The 18080-nt window shown below is 47.7% G+C and overlaps 1 protein-coding gene across 2 annotated transcripts in view; it reads left to right on the top strand.

The window, feature by feature from the left end:
* Positions 1–5515: 5515 nt before the first annotated feature.
* The window catches only part of ACP7 (acid phosphatase 7, tartrate resistant (putative)), a 105467-nt gene continuing 92902 nt past the window's right edge, over positions 5516–18080 (top strand). Inside the window, exons 1-2 of one of the 2 annotated variants that reach the window (XM_086938851.1) lie at positions 5516–5894; positions 10483–10695. In XM_086938851.1, the coding sequence (XP_086794977.1) occupies positions 10590–10695 (106 nt within the window). In that variant the 5' untranslated portion in view covers positions 5516–5894; positions 10483–10589. Of the gene's footprint in view, positions 6035–10482; positions 10696–18080 lie in introns of both variants that reach the window. The other variant, XM_086938853.1, reaches the window with a different exon arrangement.

Below are 18080 nucleotides of genomic sequence, written 5' to 3'. Positions count from 1 at the left end.
GAGTGAGGGTGAGGGAGGGTGAGGGTGAGGGTGAGTGAGAGTGAGGGTGAGTGAGAGTGAGGGTGAGTGAGGGTGAGTGAGGGTGAGGGTGAGTGAGGGTGAGGGTGAATGTGAGTGAGGGTGAGTGAGGGTGAGGGTGAGTGAGGGTGAGTGAGGGTGAGGGTGAATGTGAGTGAGGGTGAGTGAGGGTGAGGATGAGGGGTTGGGGGTGAGTGAGGGTGAGGGGTTGAGGGTGAGTGAGGGTGAGGGGTTGAGGGTGAGTGAGGGTGAGTGAGAGTGAGTGAGGATGAGGGGTTGAGGGTGGGTGAGGGTGAGTGAGGTTGAGGGTGAGTGAGGTTGAGGGTGAGTGAGGTTGAGGGTGAGTGAGGGTGAGGGTGAGTGAGGGTGAGGGTGAGTGAGGGTGAGGGTGAGTGAGGGTGAGGGTGAGGGTGAGGGTGAGTGAGGGTGAGTGAGAGTGAGGGTGAGTGAGGGTGAGGATGAGGGGTTGAGGGTGAGTGAGGGTGAGTGAGGGTGAGGATGAGGGGTTGAGGGTGAGTGAGGGTGAGGGGTTGAGGGTGAGTGAGGGTGAGGGTGAGTTAGGGTGAGGGGTTGAGGGTGGGTGAGGGTGAGTGAGGGTGAGGGAGGTGTTGAGGGTGAGTGAGGGTGAGTTAGAGTGAGGGTGAGTTAGGGGTTGAGGGTGAGGTGTTGAGGGTGAGTGAGGGTGAGGCATTGAGGGTGAGTGAGGGTGAGGTGTTGAGGGTGAGTGAGGGTGAGGGTGAGTGAGGGTGAGTGAGGGCGAGTGAGGGCGAGTGAGGGCGAGTGAGGGCGAGTGAGGGCGAGTGAGGGCGAGTGAGGGCGAGTGAGGGCGAGTGATGGTGTGGGTGAGGGGTTGAGGGTGAGTGAGGGTGAGGGGGTTGAGGGTGAGTGAGGGTGAGGGTGAGGGTGACTGAGGGTGAGGGATTGAGGGTGAGGGATTGAGGGTGAGGGATTGAGGGTGAGTGAGGGTGAGGGTGAGTGAGGGTGAGGGGTTGAGGGTGAGTGAGGGTGGGGGGTTGAGGGTGAGTGAGGGTGAGGGTGAGTGAGGATGAGGGGTTGAGGGTGGGTGAGGGTGAGTGAGGTTGAGGGTGAGTGAGGGTGAGTGAGGGTGAGTGAGGGCGTGTGAGGGCGTGTGAGGGCGAGTGAGGGTGAGTGAGGGTGAGTGATGGTGTGGGTGAGGGGTTGAGGGTGAGTGAGGGTGAGGGTGAGGGGTTGAGGGTGAGTGAGGGTGAGGGGTTGAGGGTGAGTGAGGGTGAGGGTGAGTGAGGGTGAGGTATTGAGGGTGAGTGAGGGTGAGGGTGAGTGAGGGTGAGGTATTGAGGGTGAGGGGTTGAGGTTGAGTGAGGGTGAGTGAGGGTGAGGGTGAGGGGTTGAGGGTGAGTGAGGGTGAGGGGTTGAGGGTGAGTGAGGGTGAGGGTGAGTGAGGGTGAGGGTGAGTGAGGATGAGGGGTTGAGGGTGGGTGAGGGTGAGTGAGGGTGAGGGTGAGTGAGGGTGAGGGTGAGTGAGGGTGAGTGAGGGTGAGGGTGAGTGAGGGTGGGTGAGGGTGAGTGAGGGTGAGGGGTTGAGGGTGAGTGAGGGTGAGTGAGGGTGAGGGGTTGAGGGTGAGTGAGGGTGAGGGTGAGTTAGGGTGAGGGGTTGAGGGTGGGTGAGGGTGAGTGAGGGTGGGGGGTTGGGTGAGTGAGGATGAGTGAGAGTGAGGGTGAGTGAGGGGTTGAGGGTGAGTGAGGGTGAGGGTGAGGGGTTGAGGGTGAGTGAGGGTGAGGGGTTGAGGGTGAGTGAGGGTGAGGGTGAGTGAGGGTGAGGCTGAGTGAGGGTGAGTGGTTGAGGGTGAGTGAGGGTGAGTGAGGGTGAGTGAGGGTGAGGGTGAGTGAGGGTGAGTGAGGGTGAGGGTGAGTGCGGGTGAGTGAGGGTGAGTGAGGGTGAGGTGTTGAGGGTGAGTGAGGGTGAGTGAGGGTGAGGGGTTGAGGGTGAGTGAGGGTGAGTGAGGGTGAGTGAGGGTATGTATGTATGTATGTTGAGTTTGAGGGTGAGTGAGGGTGAGGTGTTGAGGGTGAGGGGTTGAGGGTGAGTGAGGGTGAGGGGTTGAGGGTGAGTGAGGGTGAGTGAGGGTGAGTGAGGGTGAGGGAGGGTGAGTGAGGGTGAGGGGTTGAGGGTGAGGGGTTGAGGGTGAGTGAGGGTGAGTGAGGGTGAGTGAGGGTGAGTGAGGGTGAGTGAGGGTGAGGGTGAGGGGTTGAGGGTGAGTGAGGGTGAGTGAGGGTGAGGGTGAGGTGTTGAGGGTGAGTGAGGGTGGGTGAGGGTGAGTGAGGGTGAGTGAGGGTGAGTGAGGGTGAGTGAGGGTGAGGGGTTGAGGGTGAGTGAGGGTGAGGGTGAGTGAGGGTGAGGGGTTGAGGGTGAGGGGCTGAGGGTGAGTGAGGGTGAGGGGTTGAGGGTGAGTGAGGGTGAGGGGTTGAGGGTGGGTGAGAGGTTGAGGGTGAGTGAGGGTGAGGGGTTGAGGGTGATAGAGGATGAGTGAGAGTGAGGGTGAGTGAGGGGTTGAGGGTGAGTGAGGGTGAGGGGTTGAGTGTGAGTGAGGGTGAGGTGATGAGGGTGAGGGTGGGTGAGCGTGAGGGTGAGCGTGAGGGTGAGTGAGGTGTTGAGGGTGAGGGGTTGAGGGTGAGTGAGGGTGAGGGGTTGAGGGTGAGTGAGGGTGAGGGGTTGAGGGTGAGGGGTTGAGGGTGAGTGAGGGTGAGGTGTTGAGGGTGAGTGAGGGTGAGGGTGGGTGAGCGTGAGGGAGGGGTTGAGGGTGAGGTGTTGAGGGTGAGTGAGGGTGTGGGTGAGGGGTTGAGGGTGAGTGAGGGTGAGGGGTTGAGGGTGAGTGAGGGTGTGACCATATCCATTCCAGACACTGATAATTAATTGGCGACAAAAGTTATTATTTGACGTGGCATATCTTAATTGCTAGGTTTTTTAATTACTAGTTGATGTTTAATTTTTGTAATCATTTTTTTAAGTATGCACCTCTTAAAAAATAAATAAAAATATTGCTTGTTATGTATTTCCATTTGTAGACCTAGAATAGTTATGGTGCATTGTATGTAGCTTTAAAAAAAAAAATGTAGACTGCTCAATGTATTTCCGTGAATAGATGCAGGTTGCCTCTTTCTGTCAAATAATATCCCTTGTTCAACTTACTATAGTGGCGCGGCATACTATGAAGCAGAGGAGGACTGACTGTCAGAGCCTTGCTCTTTCCTCTCTTGCCAACAGGGCTACTCCAGAATAAGACCACGAAAACCATAATTTGTGAAACATGGCCATTTGACTCGCAGCCCGGTCAGTGGGGGGGCTCCGCTTTCTGATCCGTAGAGGCTGATGCGCAGTCACTTTCTTGAAGAGGAAATGGGGAATAAAAACTTTACTTTTGCAGTGATGTCGATGAACCTGGCTTGATGTCACACTGCTGCATTGTGCTGATTTTCTAAGTAAAAACATGCATAGTGAGGAGCACTAATACGGGTTTGAGATGGTGGAAGAGCTGCTTATCTCTTATGGAGATAGATTATCTGGGGGGAGGAAGGGCTCCTAATGGGAAGTGTAGACGGGGAGAAATTGAGAAAAAAAAGCTGAGCAGGGAGGGTGTTATTGCGGCTATCTGTTTGCCCGAGGGGAGGAGAAATGCAGGCCTGAGGCAGAGCACACGCTGAGAAGCTTGTGGGAGGGGGGCTGGGCTGCCTTTGATCTGGTAATGCGAGGCAGGCAGGCAGGCGGCTGGTGGCATTGTGCACGCGCTTTTTAGGGCTTGCGCTTGCGCAATGACCTAAAAAGCACATGCACTTGAAGAAATCGCCACTGGAATCGCCAGTGGTGGATCAACACTGGATAAGCCGTAATAGAGCTTCGCCAGCGATGCGCAGAAGCGCATCAGCAGGCGAGCCCTAAAAATAATCAAACAAGTTAAAGGCCAGATTTTGTGTCATGATTGTGTCACTTTTTTGCCACAACGTTGTCGCAAAATCTCACTTGTTAAATCTTGTACGGTACTCAAATGTACATGAGATAGAACTGCTAAACATATGTTTGAGGTGTTAAGATCTAATGTCACTTCTTGTGACGTCATGGGTTGTGAAGCCACTTCCGGTGATGTCACAGACTGTGATGTCACTTGTTTACTGCCTAACTTTGTTTGCCCCCTCACATCTTTTTTAAAGATTTGTGTCCAGTATCACCCCTTTTCGCCTCATCCTATTGACTAAGGACGACTGATCATAAAAATACACAACTCTGGTCCTTGCAAACGCTATCAAAACATCTCCAACATAAGCCACACAACAGACACACATTCTTTCAAAAATCCCACAGAGCAGCATCTTTTGTCTACGAAAACACACCTCAGTGCTTCAAAATCCTTAAGATGGCACAGCTCTAAATGGGGTGCAGTGAAGCTCAGTGCCATTACACATGCTGTCAGGCGTGCAACGCCCATTGGGCTCAAAGGGCTTCAGTACCCCCGTCGTGTGTGGCAGCCCGGGCTGAGACAGCTTTCAGGGCACACACACAGCCGCACCCGAGTATTTCACAGGTCTTTAAAAGACCATTTGCTTGCTAATGAAGCTTTGTTGTTTTTTCACCCCTTCTTAGAGCCCCTGCTTCTCCACTCTAACTATTTGGCTCTAGTTGCACCGCTGCATGCTGTATTATTGTTAGCTAAGCCCATGCCCACATTATTCAAGATGAAACCACCAACCATACCATCAGGAGCAACAAATAAGACAAAACGATGAACAGTAAACTGCACAGAAAATCACAGACTTTCCAAAATTAAGTGATGCACATCAAAAGAGGCGTTTGCGCTATGAAGCACTATTGCAGCCAGAGACGTTTTATGGCATGGGCAAAGTGGGCTCTGGCCCAGGGCCCCAGCCTTTAAGGGGGCCCCTGATAGAGCCAGCTCTTTTCTGCAGTCTTGCCCTGATTACCATGAATTATTCTTAAGCAGATTGTTTTAAATACCCTTCCTTTCATTTATTTGTAATGTAGGTGATGTGTGAGTCTATTACAGACATTTTAAGGAGAAATGTTGTGTTTAGGTTTCATGTAACAGGCACAAAACGTATATTTTAGATAAAACACTCATTAGAAGTGGGAGGAGGATGCCGCCGGAATTATTTGCAGTAATATTAATGAGCTGCTGCTGTGGTTCAATATTGAAAACACACGACACTATCCCTTAATATCAGATGTAAACACATTTAGAATTTGTCCGAGTGTGTGTGTGCGCGGACAGTCACCTGGCCAAAGAGGGCATGAAAGAGCTGAAACGTAATCATAAATTCAAAGCTATACCGAACAGGGACCCCCAAAATACATTTGGCCCAGGGTCCCCAAAATCCGTAAAATGCCCCTGATTGCAGCGTTTCTCTATTATGTGCTAGATTAGTATTTAGGACGGACTGGCTCCCAGACAGCCTGCACAGTGCACCCGACGCTACCAGGAAGTGGTGGAACCAATCCAGTGCCCTCACTCACTTCCCGAATGCAGGCGCAGAGCTGGGATTCCTGTGCAACCACTCACGAACGACTACCGTAAACAGGCAGGAGTCGCTTGGATCAGCTGATACACAGGGCAAGCCGCCGGAGAGTGCATACGGAGACGGCAGGGGCTAGTGTGGCTGCCCGGGAGCCCCCGGTATTCTGAGTGTCTCGATAGGAGGAGCCCCGACAACTTTCTGACTCGTCAAATATCCAGGTCAAAAGTGCCATTTTCTATAGTGTGACTCAGCAGACGGCCACTAAGACAACAATGCCAAGCAACCTTTTGAGAAGACGTACCCGGAAATAATCCTACAGGAACCGGGTTATTTACTCTTTCGTTTGTCTTCAAGTCAAAGAGGACTTTTAGGTACCACTGACTATCCTTACACTGTGCTGCTCTGCTGGCTCTAATAGGAGGAGGAGTTTGCTTATGTCTCGTATGAGGCAGCAACTTGTTTGGGACCAGTAGAGGAGAAACCGCAGTTTCCGCGGTCATTTTAGGATAAGGTGAGAGGCGGAAGCCGGGGTTAGTGAAAGCGCATCAGGTTGTTTGGGTCATGAAAAGACAGCTGGCATCAGACTTTTTGGGCAACAGGAAGCAGCAGAGAGGTGTAAGGGGCATCAGGCTATTTGGGGCATGTGTGGTGGCAGGGTGCGCTTTGGACTGTTTTGGTGTTTGCTATAGAGGAGTAGTGGCCTAATTGGTGTTTAGTGAGCGAGGCTGTTGTCGAGTTGAGTTGAGTAGGAAGGAACAGGCTGGGTGGGTTTATTAACGGTTCAGTATACTAGATTATTTTAGGCAAATGATAGGATTAGCGGGGGCTGACTCCAATTGCTGAGGTGTCAGCAGGCACGAGTAATCAGTGAGTGCTTTAGGATTTCCGTAAAAGCATCACGCTTTTGTGGTTTGTGGAGAGCCTTACTTAAAATGTGTGACAGGAGGAAGCGATATTCTGTTTTGCTCGCTTGGCTGGCCACTATGCCGTTTGATGTAATTAGTGGGACAAGCTGCTTTTTGTGGATTTTTGGAAAGAGTTGGAAAAGGTTTGGAGCTTGGAAAGAGGCAGACACTTTGGAGTCCTTAGAGGCTCCTTAGAATCAGAAGAAGGGAAGCAGGCGATTTTGGGGTGGGTAGCTGCAGCTAGCTGTTAAGAGTTTGTGATTGGAGGGATTAACAGTTTGGGGTATTCGTAGGGGCTCCAAATTGGCGTTCTACCTAGATGGCAAGACCAGTTGGACTAGTAGAGGGACAGCATGTTTTTCACAGTTTGTATAGGGTCAGAACATAGGCACTTCGGATCGGGGGGTGCGCTGTAGGAGAGGGGCAGGCTGGTCAGCAAGCTGTTTGGAGTTAGAAGTGGGTTCAGCAAGCAATTACTGGAAGAGCTGTACAGTGCGGGGATTGTAGAGACGGATGCAGGTTGTGGAAAGTGTGTGGACGTGATACCGGCTATTTTGATTGTGGAGCAGGAAGCTTGCAGTTTGGGGTTAGTTTATGCTAAGTAAGTAGCTGTATGTTGGCGACAAATCCTGGAGGCTTCAAGGGGTTTGCATTATCAGCTTTAGCCCCGACACTTCTTCCCCGGGCTCACATGTGATGTGAGAACATAGAGCAGTATAAGTGTCATCACATACAGGTATGACCTCTTGTTGTTTTACCTCCATCCACTTGCACTCTTTATCTCAGGAAATGGCACAATAGAAGGCTGTCTTTGATCCTCTTATTTGCCCATCATCAACCCTTTCACTGTTTAATGACATGAGTCTGCAGGAGACAAACACACTAACAGCAAGGGAAAACAGCATTGGCAAAGCCAGTAGATGTCGCATTGGATTTGTCAATGGATCTAGCTGTGCTGGGCAATATGATTTTTGGATGACAAAAATACAGGCCTATAACATAACCAGCCACATCATTTTGTACGTTAATGGACACGCCTACAAAATGACGCAAGCTTTTGTTTTCTTTATCCTTTGCAGACCTGAGTTGGTTCAGAAAAGAAAAGTAGCATGGGTGGGAAGAAGCAACATGAAGGGGTGGAGGGCTCGGGAAACAACAGGGGGAGGGGGCAAAGCAACACGAGGTGCGGTGGGTGGAAAGCAGCACCGAGGGCCTGGGTTTAGGGTATTAACACTGAGGGCCTGGGTTCAGGGAATGAACACTGAGGGCATGGGTTGAGGGGATAAACACGGAGTGCATGAATGAGAGAAGCAAACAGAGAGAGGAACAGAGGGGAGCAAATGGACAAGAGAGAGTGTAATGCGGAGGGTTGGAGCAGCACACACGCAAAAAAGCAATGCAGGAATACAAGTACACAGGGACATCACAGAGGGTTGTGGAGACGTACAGAGAAAGAGGGACACCAGCGAGTGCGGCAGGGGGGAGAGAAGTACACGAGGGGGACAGCTGGAAAACACAGGCAATACTAAGGAGTGTTTAAGAAAAAGAAAAAAGTAGCTCCTGAAAAGGGAGCAGTGGAAGGGAACAAGCAATGTGTCCATGTTCCAGGTGAGGGACCAAAACAAGAAGAGGGCAGAAAGACCACATGCACTAACTAATAAGAAGCTAGCAAACGAAAGTAACAGTGAAGCCAACCAATAGTAAGCAGTGGCCGGGTTCTTAGCCCCCTGTAAGATAACAAAAAATCTCGCAAGAGACAGTGCTTGCACAGTTTAGTAGACGAGACCTAAAAAGGTTGCACGCAGCACATATATTTTACATCGAACAACCAGTTTAAAAGCGTATTCGCGAAGTTCCAAAAATCTGTTAAAAAAAATTATAATTGTGAGCCAATTATTAGCTCTGTTACACATTGATATATGGAAACTTCGCATATGAGTTACAGAAATAAAACTGCCTTAAAAATGTAAATTTCAAATCTCTCTGTGACTGCCATTATGCTGTTTAAAAAAAACGCACATGTAGTTTTGAGGCCTCTTCAGATCACAAACCTCAGCCATCATCTCGTGTTTCAAAGATGCACCACAAAAATAGTATAAACTTCACATATCATTCCAGATACCATCTTTTTTCAGTTCTATATATACATGACTTCGTTAACAGCGTTTAGTTTCTGAATCAATATCAGTATTCATCCATTTTATATTAATTTGTACATCAGGTGTATACATTTGCCCATTATAACACGCTTTGCAAATTAACTGTTCTACATTTGCCCATTAGTATACGTTTTGCAAATTATATGTTTTTAAATGCTTTAAACACAGACTGACTTATTATCTAAAACAGTCACTGTTTACTTTATACAACAAGTTGATGTACATTTATATTTGGTTTAAATATGAATACGTTCATTGTATACATATATTACGTTTTTATGTATAACATAGACTGTTTACCAAATTTAGGAGTATAGTAGGCCGATTCTCTTTTAAATGAGGATGTCATTTGGACATGGCATCATTCCAGGGATGTCACTTCCCCGTAAAGTCTCTGCACGTGATACTATTTATGCTGATTGGCCTCCTCACTGATTTTTTTTTATTTTAGGTCTTTTGCCTTGGGTAGCAGAACATTGTGTTTTCTCTGTGCGTTTAGCAGCTGTCCTTTATCAAAGGACAGCTGGTTTGGCTTTACCGGAAGGGCGGAAGCAGATAGGTTGTGCTTTAGCAGCTGGGGCATTGGCTGGCTGCTCTTGCAATAGGGCCATCAGACATGATTTGATTCAGCTTGGGGGCACCAGGCTGGTTGTTCATCAGCAACTGGAGCAGCAGACTTGTACTTCAGAAGAGAGCCAGCAGGTTGGTTGTACTTAAGCTGAGGGAGCAACAGTTTGATCAGCAGGTAGTGTTTCTGAAGCAGGGTGGCGTGCTTTTTGTGTTTTAATAGGTGCGGGGGGTGGGGGATGGTTATTTGTTATACAATCACATGGGAGCTAGATTATTTCAAGTTTATCAGGGAGCAGCTCGGTGTTTGTGGTTTAGCAGCTGGTCAGCAGGTTGGTTGTACACTAGTTGCTGGTGCAGTTGGCTGATGTGCAGATGCTTATATGTGTTAGTTTGTGAATTGATGTTTTTTTTTGCATGAGTCCGATTGATCTCTTCCTACTCAAGCCGCTCCCAGTCCAACCCATACATAGTACACATAGAATTCTACATGGCACTTCACTCTAAATGGGGAGACAATCTAAAAAAGGTTTGTGTAGTGCAAGTATGGACAATTAAAACACTTGGCCAAACGTCAGCAGATGTCTGCAGGCAATTTGTACCCCGGAAGCAGCAGACTGATTGTATGCCTTGGTTACAGGTTCTTAATGACTACTGCCTCTTCCTCTACATGGCTTATGCTTTTCATAGATTTTAAGAATGACCCATATCTTCTAACATAGCGCAAAGTAGGAATGTTACACATCATGAAGCAAAACACCAATTCCTTCCAGCCTTTTCTACGTCCACTGCAACTGTTGTGGCTGCTGTCCTGGAACCAGTAACTGAGTTTACAACTATATCTGGAATGTGATTGATTATTTAAGGTTTTGTAGGGCTGTAAGCTCTGTATACCAACCCCGAGTCAAGGTTAGTGTTTGTTACATGTTTATGTCGGACCTGCCTGTGTCTGTGCCTTGCTGAGATGTAGTTGTATCTCACATGGGTAGGTTGCGCGTCCACATCTGAAGGACGGTAAGTGAGTGGGATTTCTTGTTCACTGCCCATTGGGATTGAGGTGTCTAGGGACTTTGGTTATCTTGGGTGTAGATTTGGAGCTCGTAAAAGGGGTCCGATTGAAAACATTGGAGCCTAAAGTCCCCCACAACAGTGCAAGCTTCCTATATGTTCCTTCAGGGTGCATCAAGCCTGCTGATGAGGGAGAAAATGGCCTGTTAGTGATATTTCTCAATTAGGGCTTAGCTGTATGTGTCAGCAGAACTACTGTAAAATGCAACGAGTCCCTTTACTCTTCCTCATTTCACTCTGATTCATCTGTTTTTTTGCAGAATCAAACAGAATAAATTGTTTTTCTCCAAAATCACTCGTTATTTTCGGAAGCTGTTGTCTCCTCGAGTGCTAGAAAAAGGTTAATCCTGCACCTTCTGCAAGAGCCATGGCGGGTATTCTGGTACTTATGTGCCTGAGCCTCATAATTCCTGAGCTGATGAGTGGTCCTCTTTTCCAACACCAGCCAGAGCAGATACACCTCTCCTACCCAGGTATGTCCTCGACTTGTCTCATCGTAGTGTAAGAAAATACGCTTGTAGTGTCTGTGTATGTCTCCTGTTTCTCAAAGCACTGCTTGTTGGAATAGTCTATTGTTAGCCAGGTTGTGTTCCACCTGTCATTGTACAGCCTTAGAAGATGCACATTTTGTACCAAATAGTGCACTTCACCTTTCACCTACAATTGGCCTGTTTTAGTGCATACCTCATCACTTCCAATAAAACTGGAGCTGATGCCATCGTCCAATCCATTGTTCTGTTTCAAATCCAGCCAGAGTATGTGTGTTCCTCATCTGTTCAAGCCCTGCCATTACCATGTCTTTGCTCATTCTGTCCTAAGCCAGTACAACAAGATACAGCTCTCCTTTATAGGAATGTGTCTCATCCATCCCAGCAGCTAAGCTGTCCCTTCAGGGTAAATATGTCACCTGTCAAAATTCACAGTATTCAGGCTTCTCTTCCACCTTTTTGTGGTCTCGCATGTGTACTTTACATGCCATGATTTTTGCCGGTGCTGCGTTTCGTTCCCAGCCCTACCCTCCATGGGCAGGGGGGCAGTACTGGTAATATCTGTGATTTCAGTTTTTCGTCACTGTCTTAGAACCCTCGGCTTAGTCTGAGAAATATTGAGTTGGAATGGCATGTAACTGCTGTGACTATATATATATATATATATATATATTGGGCTTAGATTACCGAACTAATTTAGGCATTTGGCTTGGAAAATAGGGGACTTATTTGAAAGCACATTGCACCACCGGTGCATCACCTTTTTTGACGCACCAGTGGCGCAGATTGCAAACCCATATCGGCGAGGCAACGCAAAGCCAATTTGCATTGCTTTTGATGACCTCGTATATATGGAGTAAGGCAAAGCAGTGCACGTCGCTGCGTTGCCTTACTCTGTGTCAAAGAGGCATTTCATGGGCATTGCAGTGGATGTTCCCACGCAACACTCATAGATTTTGATGCATTCCTCGATTTACAAGGACTTGTAAACCTGGGAATGCAACAGAAGCCTACGCTTTCGCAGGGGATGTGTAATGAGGAGAAATATCGTTATTTCTCATTTTTTCTTTTTCTGTGTGTGCTGCATTCTGCAGCACACATAGAAGAAGGAAACACCTTGATTGGTTGATTTTGTGCAGGAAGGTGTCCCTTCCTGCACAAAAACAATCATTCCTACAACGCAGACACACTTGCACCACGGTGCAAGGGGGCCTGCGTTGGCGAATGGCAGCCAATTGTACACCAGTGCAGTGGAAGAAGGCAGGAATTTGCCATATCTCATAGATACAGCGCAATCCTACCCATTTCTTTTGATGTAGGGCAGCGCAGCAAAGTGACTTTCTGCACTGCTCTGCATCAAAAACTAGTAAATAAGCTCCTGGGTGAGAACACTAGAGACTCACTGATTTAATGCAAACAATGAATTTCAAAACCGAACTACAGGCCTCAAATTCAAACTTGGAGTACATCCTTGAACAAATAGGAAGTACCAAGATGGAGGATTTATTTGCTGCATGATATCACCTGATTGGAGGAAGCAACTATGCAGATAAAGCCAAGAACAAATTGCATGGAGGAAGCTGCCTGATCTATATTAAGGTGCTCCACAGATCAAATATTTCCTGTCTATGCAACACTAGATTGCCACCATCTGGCACAGAAGACTCACATAGCCACTCACAAATTCCTCAGTATTTTAGACCAAGGCTAAACACAAAACTCCAAATGCCTGCGCCTTGGTAGCCATCTGCTTCCATCTAATCTCACAAATAACTGCTAAAACACCCAAACCTCTACTGGCTCGTTTGAGAACCATTTCCAGTGACCCGTGTACGTCGTGGATTACTTCTTAGCTATAGAAATCATAAAGGACACTCAGTACAGGAGGGTCTAGAAGATAATCACTAAGGAAAGAGACAGAGCTAAAGTGCTCACAGGCTCTGAAATGGTTCTAAATGGTTGTAACTGAGATACCGAGTTCCTGGTGTGTTGCATTAAATGATAAGGCGCTGCCAGCAAACAATTTTTGAAGCACATTATGGTGCATTTCACCTACACTATTTTTTTTTAGAAAAATGACAGCCTTGCCGAGATAGTGTATGTATGTAATGCAACATGATTTGAAATGTTCACAATTTAGGTAGTCAACTCAGTGATGCAAGAGTTGTGCTGACATGAACATGCTGCTAATGTAGGTTAAGTAATATGGACAGCTGTGTTTTGAATGCCCTAAATTCAAGAGATAAAGTAGGATAGTCAACTAAAACACAAGTTATTGTGCATTTCATCCTGGAGGCTACTACAACATTGGTGCAGAAAGCACCAACATTTGCAAGTTGAGTCCCCTTTTTGCAAGCCAAACTTGGAATGGCTGATAATTATCGCCCCCTATTAATTCCGAACACTGGGCAAGTGGGGGCGTGGTAGGCCCTAAGATTTTCCCCTAATGTAGTGGAGCTATGTTTATGCATGGCCTCTGGGAAAATTGTGTAATCTTGGGTTGGAAGTAATAATTCAAAAATGAAAGAGTTCGGGGAAACAATCCACAAATTTTCAAGCAACATGCCACCAGCATTGCTAAAATAGAAGATATCCTGATTCCAACTTGAAGTGCGGGCACTGTGGTGTTCAAATTAGAGAATAGGTCAGCTGCCGAACATTTTGCCCATACTCTCCAAACTGAACACCACCAACTTCAATGGCCCCATCAAATAGTTCTGAGCTACCATTTGCAAATGTTGAGGCATAAGATTCGCTAAATAGTTCAAATGTAGCAAATAACATTAGCCTCAAAATTGGAACCCGTAGCTATGAGTAAGCCAGAGTAAAAAAGTAAACAACGTGGGTCCGAATATTTTGAGTGTATTTAAAAGGGATTTGAGTAAGATAGGAAGTAAACATTGGTTCCGAATTCAGAGGAATTGGAATCTTTAACTATTAAATAACTAGAATCTTACAAAGTGAAAGTGACAATAGCAACGAAGACAACAGCTGTGCTTAAAACTGAATGCTCATTAGAATGGTATGGCTTATTTAGTACACAAGGTTACTCCTGAGCATAAAAGCTGCTGGGTTTAGGAATTGGGGAACTAGGTTCGAGACTCTGCTCAACATCCTGTTATTCTTAGCAAAGCACTTTAATATCTGTGTGCCTAAAAATGAACGTGACCTTGTGTAATGTAACGGATGCTCATGTAAAGTACTTAAATACCTTCAGGTCGAGTTCCTGCTATGTAAAACAGCAAAAAGAAAATCAAACAGATGATAATTGTTTGGACAAAAATGTGCCACTATTCAATGATTTAGTTTACACGTAGATAACACTTTGAAAAGACATCCTTAAACACACGTTTAGAATGTGTTAAGGGTAACCAGACTCTGTTAGACAGGCAAACCATTGAGTTCAGAATGTGGGAAAAGTGGAAGATCTACACTTGTTAGTTGGAAATGGCACAGCTCAAATATGGCAGCAATGCAAAGTCCATCTTCTATATTTCTCTCTTCATTATGAATATCTCGCCCTCGCCCTCGCTCTGCATCATTGGCAGCAGCAATGATCTTTCAACACTGGTTGTTGCTGTGGCGTTTGCAGGTCAGAGAGAGAGTCCTAAGTTATGGCAAGCATAGGATGCAGGTAGCTCCAGCTCGCTATTCATCTCGGATCATGTTGTCACGGAGTGGTTGTTTTGTGCCCAAAGAGTGGCTTCAGCTCCCTGGCAACTGAATGCAAGAGGCTCCACTGCACACTCAAAGTTCTTTGAGGATTCTTTCAATGACCCACGCCACCTCTGCTCTTTGCCTGGAAGCCTGCCCAACTTTTTGAGCAATGTAAATTTAAGTGACCTTATTGATGTTTGCTCAAAGCAGCTTCTTCTCGATGCAGATGCCGGCTTTGTTGTTGGTAGCTGTAGAGGTAGTGTTTCCCCTAATGATGACAGGTCACTCCACTGAGATAAATGGGGTATTTATTAATACAATTGTTCTCCACACGGAGAGCGCCGAGCTTGCACCACCTAGCCCCGCTCCGGCGCCCGAACTGGTGCCCTTCATGCGCGACTCAAAATGGCCGCCACGTTCATGCTACGTGGTGACGTAGCATGAACGCTAGAACGCCGACACTACATATCTCTCCCTTTTTGCATCACCTGAATAAAGCAGTCTTGGGGGTTTATTGTCCATCACCCATCTCAAAGTCCCGGAACCTGGAAGGTCTCACAATCACTCGCCCCCCTCTCGTGCATCTTACCGGGGTAGACATCGCTTCTCTTCCGCTGGCCATCACAGACCCTTTGTCTCTACCTTCTTGCGTACCCGGACTCTCTCTGCACGCCAGCTCTCTCCTCTCTCGCCTCAGCGTCTCTGCTCTGGGAGTTTCTCCGCCTTCTTGCTCCAACGCCGGGTACGCACCTTCCATATCTCCTCCCGGGGCGGTGTTCTTGTTCTCTGTTGTACTCCGATCTGTCTCTCCTTGTTCCCGATCTTCAGTAGTCCATTGTAAAATCTTGTTGCATTGAGCCATGCGATCCTGGGACCACACGTTCCCATCGCTCAACATTGCCGCTCGATCGTAAACCTCTTTGACTTGGAGGGGCCTGCTGTATTTGCTGTCTCCCTTTTTCTGCAACACTGCCAGCTTGACCCTCACCCATTCTCCGTCTTCCAATGCCGTGTCTTTTACATTCTTCCTTTTGTTATAATGTTCTGTGTATATGGTCTGCGCCCTTTCCAAGTTCCTTTGCACTACACCCGGAGACCATTTGCTAGTGACAGTCTTTTCCTTCCACGCCAAATTGTCCTTAGTAAAGGGATCTCTACTTCTGAGAATCTGGAAGGGGCTGTACCCTGTACCTGTAGGCGTGATGCCGTAGGCCCAAATCATGTGTAGCATTTCCTTCTCCCAGTCCTTCCCTATCATAATAGCCGCTTGGATGGACCCCATTAGTACTCTATTGAATCGTTCCACTTGTCCATTCCCCGCTGGATGATATATGGATGTATGTTTGAAGACGATCCCATTTCTTTCCATGTATTTGAGCCACTTTTCTGAAGTGAATTGAGGACCATTATCGCTCAATATGGACTTGGGAATGCCTTCCCTGAGGAAAGTTGCTGTGAGGAACTTAAGTATGGTTTCTGTATCCATCTCCTCTTGGACCTGAACTTCAGGCCACTTAGAGTATCTGTATAGTAGGACACATAGGTATTTTGGAGTCCCTTGTTCATCCAATACTGGTCCCAGTATGTCAATTGAGAGCTCCTCCCAAGGATTCTTCGGGGCTTCGAATTTCCCTAAGGCCGGCCTCAATGGTGTCATGGTTTTGTCAGCACGCTGGCATTGATCACACTCTCTCACATGGCGTTCAGTCTGTATATCCATGCCAGGCCACCAGTATCCTTGTTTGGCCCTCAGTTTAGTTTTTCCTATACCTAGGTGGCCTTCGTGTAATATCGCCAGTAACCACGGGATTAGTCCCTCCGGGGGTACCACCTTATCCCCTCGGTATACAAACACACCTTTGTCATCCAGGGACAGTTCCTCCCTCACTTCATAATACTTCCTCAGGTTCCTGTTTAGATGCTTCTTTTCAGGCCAACCTCCGACTATGTGTTTTATCACCTCTCGCATGTTCCCATCTGCCTCGTACGCATCATTACACTCTTGGTTACTTATTACCTTCTCCGGGTCTTCCATCAATGCCACCTTCTCTTCACTCACTTCCTTCTCTTCATCAGCGCTTTCCATAGCTGCAGCCCTGCTCAGGTAGTCAGCCACTTTGTTCCTGCTGCCTGGGATGTATTCCACATCATAGCGATAATAATTTGAGTGTCATTTTTGCAATTCTGGGTGTTGCACTCGCATGTCCGGTAGATGTGAGAACTCTCACCACGGGTTTATGGTCCGTTTTGAGTTGGAACCTTGTGCCCCACTAGAACTGGCGAAATCTGCCCATGGCCCAGACTACTGCAAGCATTTAATTTTCAATGACACTGAACTTCTTTTCCGTGTCAGTCAGGGCTCTGGATGCGTAGCTTAGTGTCTCCATTGTTCCTCCGCCCCTGTCTTGCATCAGGACTGCTCACAGCCCCTTGTCGCTGGCGTCCGTTGTCAGCACCGTATGACCCTGTGGATCGTACCCCTGGAGGGGTATGGCCTGGACCACATCCCCTTTGATACATTCAAATTCTTTCTGTGTCTCATCCGTCCATACAAATGCCGTTTTCTCTCTCGTCAGCTGCCTCATGTGGTGGGTCTTGGTGGCAAAATGTTGTACGAACTTGCTGTAATATTCAGCCATCCCTAGGAAGGACCTTACTTCTTCCTTGCTGGAGGGAGGTGGAGCCTGACATATTATTATTATATTTCTTATATAGCGCCAGAATCGACCCCCGAAGGGGTATCTCCGCGCTTGCCTTGGGAACCCGTCCTGGTTTTTCCCTGTGAGATAGCCCCTACAGGGCATCCCCAAGGTGAAAGCCAGGCATCCCGCCGCGGGGGCCGTTGTGGAGATTAAGCAAGCTTAATGCCCAGAGTTGCAGAGTTTAGTTTAGTTTAGTTTAAAGGAGTTTGTAAAGCGCCTGGTGACGCCTCCCGGCGTGTCCCCGCGCTGTGGAGAGAGTATTTTATAAGGAGAGAGAGGGTCCCATCACAAAGTAAAGAGGCAAGTTTTCAACTTCTTTCTAAAAGAGGCCTCATTGGTCTCTAGCCTAGTGTCCATGGCCAGGAGGTTCCAGTGCCTGGCCGCTAAAGTGCGGAATGATCTGCCTCCCATTCTAACTTTTTTGGGACGGGCGGTTCTGAGCAGACCTATTCCTTTAGAAATGAGGGATCTGTTAGGTTCGTACAAGGATGCCAGATCCGACATATAGGCCGGTGCTCTGTGGTGGATTATCCTATGGCACCATAGCAGAGCTTTAAAAACAATCCTCTTACTAATAGGTAGCCAATGAAGGGATGCCAAAGAGGGTCGCGAGGGGGCTCTACGGGGAAGCCTTAACACCAGGCGCGCTGCAGAATTTTGTAGAACCTGTAGTTTCCTGATGTTTTTCGCCGATGTACCCAGGAGCAGTACATTCCCGTAATCAATACGGGAAGTTATTAGTGCCTGCGTCATGGTACGTCTGGAGTTGAGAGGCAGCAGGTCAAGGGTGCGGTTGAGCGTTTTCATCACTCCAAAGCATTTGCCTACAGTTTTCTTTATGTGGCTATCAAAAGACAACTTGTTGTCAACCCAGACGCCTAGATTCTTCGCTTCCCGGTTAGGAGGGGGCAAAGGACCCAAGCAGCTAGGCCACCATTCTTTTGTCCATTTGGCCTCATTGCCTCCTATTATAAGGTCCTCCGTTTTAGTTCCGTTTAGTTTTAGACAGTG

The sequence above is a fragment of the Lissotriton vulgaris genome, chromosome 9 (genome assembly GCF_964263255.1).
Source record: "Lissotriton vulgaris chromosome 9, aLisVul1.2, whole genome shotgun sequence".
Taxonomy (NCBI): domain Eukaryota; kingdom Metazoa; phylum Chordata; class Amphibia; order Caudata; family Salamandridae; genus Lissotriton; species Lissotriton vulgaris.
The sequence above is the reverse complement of the archived record's forward strand: the minus strand, read 5'-3'. Positions and strand labels throughout refer to the sequence as shown.